Source organism: Anneissia japonica, unplaced genomic scaffold, assembly GCF_011630105.1.
Source record: "Anneissia japonica isolate Jap-2015-1 unplaced genomic scaffold, ASM1163010v1 scaffold57395_len7632_cov89, whole genome shotgun sequence".
Classification (NCBI taxonomy): domain Eukaryota; kingdom Metazoa; phylum Echinodermata; class Crinoidea; order Comatulida; family Comatulidae; genus Anneissia; species Anneissia japonica.
In genome coordinates, this window is record NW_022748195.1 from 3,861 (window position 1) to 7,598 (window position 3,738).

At 37.4% G+C, this 3,738-nt stretch overlaps 1 protein-coding gene across 1 annotated transcript; it reads left to right on the forward strand.

Annotated features, from left to right (window-relative positions):
• Window positions 1-218: 218 nt before the first annotated feature.
• Window positions 219-1,184, forward strand: LOC117120726. The gene has a single exon (XM_033265792.1). The coding sequence runs from the start codon at window positions 219-221 to the stop codon at window positions 1,182-1,184; it is 966 nt and encodes a 321-aa protein (XP_033121683.1).
• Window positions 1,185-3,738: the final 2,554 nt, after the last annotated feature.

Here is a 3,738-nt window from a genome sequence, read left to right on the forward strand (position 1 = left end):
CCACGAGCAATGATCACTAATCCCTACACGGCCAATTATACAACTTTGCAAGAAACTTTGAAGGAGGAGCCAAGCACATATATTGTTATTCGAATTTTAATATTCGATTGATGAACATCTTTTTAACGAATTTCTCAAAGATCGAACATCTTGTTCTTAAGCACCAAACCTAAGGGCTTGTTCCTCTCGCTTAGTTTTGCATTCTCAGAAGGCTCCAAATGGCACAAGCTGCAGCGGTTCAACGGCCATTGCCGGACAGAAATGAATTCGAGTCAATACGACTGGTTACCATCGGTTCTAGGTTTAGCGAAAGTATTGACGCAACGATAGCGTGGTGCAGAAGGTATGGCCTATTGGCTCAAACGATGGTATGCCCAGTTTGTAACCTTCTATGTCAGGAAGGAGTATACAACAGAGTCATAGATGGCCGGGTTTTCCGATGCCCCAACCGAGACTGTAGGAAGGTAAGTAGCATCAGGAAGGGTAGTTTTTTCGAAGCAGCGCATATCCCATTGTGGAAGGTTATTGCCATAACGTACATGTGGAGTACAAATTGCGGAAGACCAAGAGGCCCGTCACAGGAATTTTTAATGCGGGAATTGGATATTGGTTCAGAGCATACCATCGTCGATTGGAACCAATTTTGCAGAGATGTAGCTGTAGAATACTTCGTAAATCACCCGCAGCAAATTGGCGGACCTGGGTCGATTGTAGAGATAGACGAGTCTGCCTTCGCGAAGCGAAAGTACAATCGAGGGAGGATGGTACCAGAAAAATGGGTGTTTGGAGCATACGAGGCGGCACGGAAAAGAGGAGTGATGGTGATGGTCGACAGAAGAGATGCGGTCACATTGATGCCTGTAATAAACCAATGGATTGCTCCAGGTTCAATTATATGGTCGGACATGTGGGCCGCCTACAATCAAATCCCCAACCAGGGCTTCCAGCATGGTACCGTGAATCACACCCACCACTTCGTCGACCCAAATACGGGGGTAACCACAAACCACGCCGAGGCAATGTGGTCAAGAGCAAAAGCGAAGTTTAAGTCCATGATGGGTCCTACCAATCGGGACATGATTGGTGGCTACCTGGCGGAATTCATGTGGAACCAACGGTTCGGGGATTCGCCGTTCTTTCATTTCTGGACACAGATCGCTAATGATTTGTACGTTGTGAATTGACGAACCGTTATGTACAGTATGTGTGCCACCAATGTAACAGCGTAATTTTTTATTTTTTATTATGTTTGAAGGTTTTTTTTTTTAATAAAGAATATATATGTATATTTAGTGTTATTGTGTTTGTCGATTTAAATAAAGAATATATATGTATATTTAGTGTTATTGTGTTTGTCTTTACAAAAAAAAAGCTTTATAATGCAGCCAAAGTTTGATAGCACAGCTTTGAAGGTCCGAAGCCCTCAAATGCAGACGGAAAATCTTCATCTTTATTACTACTATCATTCTCATCGATATCACCATTATTATTACTATAATTCTCATCGATATCATCATTATTTGATTTATTATCTTTATTAATGTTTTTATTATTATATTAATTTTTTTACATAAACTGACATGAAGTATATGGTGATGATGAAGATGTTGATGATGATGATGATAATAATAATAATAATAATAATAATAATAATAATAATAATAATAATAATAATAATAATATAAGTAATAATAATAATAATAATAATAATAATAATAATAATAATAATAATAATGACAATAATAGTTACCGGTATATATTGATATGACAATGAAATCATGATTTATGATGAACTGATTATTGTTATCTGAGCTTCAAATATATAATGGAAGTCAAAGTATTGTGATAATAATGAATGCGTTCCACAACAAGTTTAGTAGAAAAGCACGAATATTATTATAACACGGTAATAATTTAACACGGTATGCTGAAAAATAAGAAGCAAGTCAGAGACCTGTATATAAGTGGGAAAATTTTATAAAAACCACCAGAAAAGAAATAAGCGGAAAACAGAAAACAGAGAAACGAACATACTCAATTTATGCAAAGCACAAAATACCAATTGGATATACAGTGTAATATCATTGTTTATTCAATAATTAATTAAAATTAAACGTATCGCTTATCCCATGTTGCCATGAAGGGGTTGGGGGCAGCGCTGATGTGTTGACGTGTGGTCGTAGGTCTCAGTCATAAACTGCCCGTCACTGACTTTCATTGTATCCTATACATTATAACTATGCGCAAGAACCGAAATGGGTATAGTAGCGCACAACGATAAACTGCCGAGAAGCGATCGGATGGGAGCTCCGGTAAAACCGGATTTTAAAAAATTAATAATACAAGCTGGAATTGTCATATAATAGTGTAAATCGCGTAGCTAAAGGCATGTTTTGCATAATACATTAATATTTAAGGACTCTACAACTTGGAAGTTTGATTTTGAGGATGAGGTGAACTTATGCATTCGATACACTGCCCATCAAGTGAATTTAATTTTATCCTATTCATTATCACTGTGCGCAACTAGAACCAAAATGGGTATAGTAGCGCACAGTGATTATCACTGTGCGCAACTAGAACCAAAATGGGTATAGTAGCGCACAACGATCAACTGCCAAAAAGCGATCGGATGGGAGCTGTGGTAAAACCGGATTTAAAAAAAATTAATAATACAAGCTTGAATTGTCATGTAACAGTGTAAATCGTGTAGCTAAAGGCTTACAACTTGGAAGTTTGATTCTGAGCATGAGGTGAACTTATGCATTCGATACAATGCCCATCAACTGAATTTAATTTTATCCTATTCATTATCACTGTGCGCAACTAGAACCAAAATGGGTATAGTAGCGCACAGTGATTATCACTGTGCGCAACAACTAGAACCAAAATGGGTATAGTAGCGCACAACGATAAACTGCCGAGAAGCGATCGGATGGGAGCAACCGGATTAAAAAAAATTAATAATACAAGCTTGAATTGTCATATAATAGTGTAAATCTTGTAGCTAAAGGCATGTTTTGCATAATACATTAATATTTAAGGACTCTACAACTTGGAAGTTTGATTTTGAGGATGAGGTGAACATATGCATTCGATGCACTGCCCATCAACTTAATTTAATTTTATCCTATTCATTATCACTGTGCGCAACTACAGCCAAAATGGGTATAGTAGCGCACAGTAATTATCACTGTGCGCAACTAGAACCAAAATGGGTATAGTAGCGCACAACGATAAACTGCCGAGAAGCGATCGGGTGGGAGCTGCGGTATAACCGGAATTTAAAAAATTAATAATACAAACTTGAATTGTCATATAATAGTGTAAATCGTGCAGCTAAAGGCATGTTTTGCATAATACATTAATATTTAAGGACTCTACAACTTGGAAGTTTGATTTTGAGGATGAGGTAAACATATGCATTCGATGCACTGCCCATCAACTTAATTTAATTTTATCCTATTCATTATCACTGTGCGCAACTAGAACCAAAATGGGTATAGTAGCGCACAGTGATTATCACTGTGCGCAACTAGAACCAAAATGGGTATAGTAGCGCACAACGATAAACTGCCGAGAAGCGATCGGATGGGAGCAACCGGATTTAAAAAAAATTAATAATACAAGCTTGAATTGTCATGTAACAGTGTAAATCGTGTAGCTAAAGGCTTACAACTTGGAAGTTTGATTCTGAGCATGAGGTGAACTTATGCATTCGATGCAATGCCCATCAAC

Coding starts and splice junctions, on each gene's coding strand:
- LOC117120726 (XM_033265792.1), top strand. CDS start 219: ATGGCACAAGCTGCAGCGGTTCAACGGCCATTGCCGGACAGAAATGAA.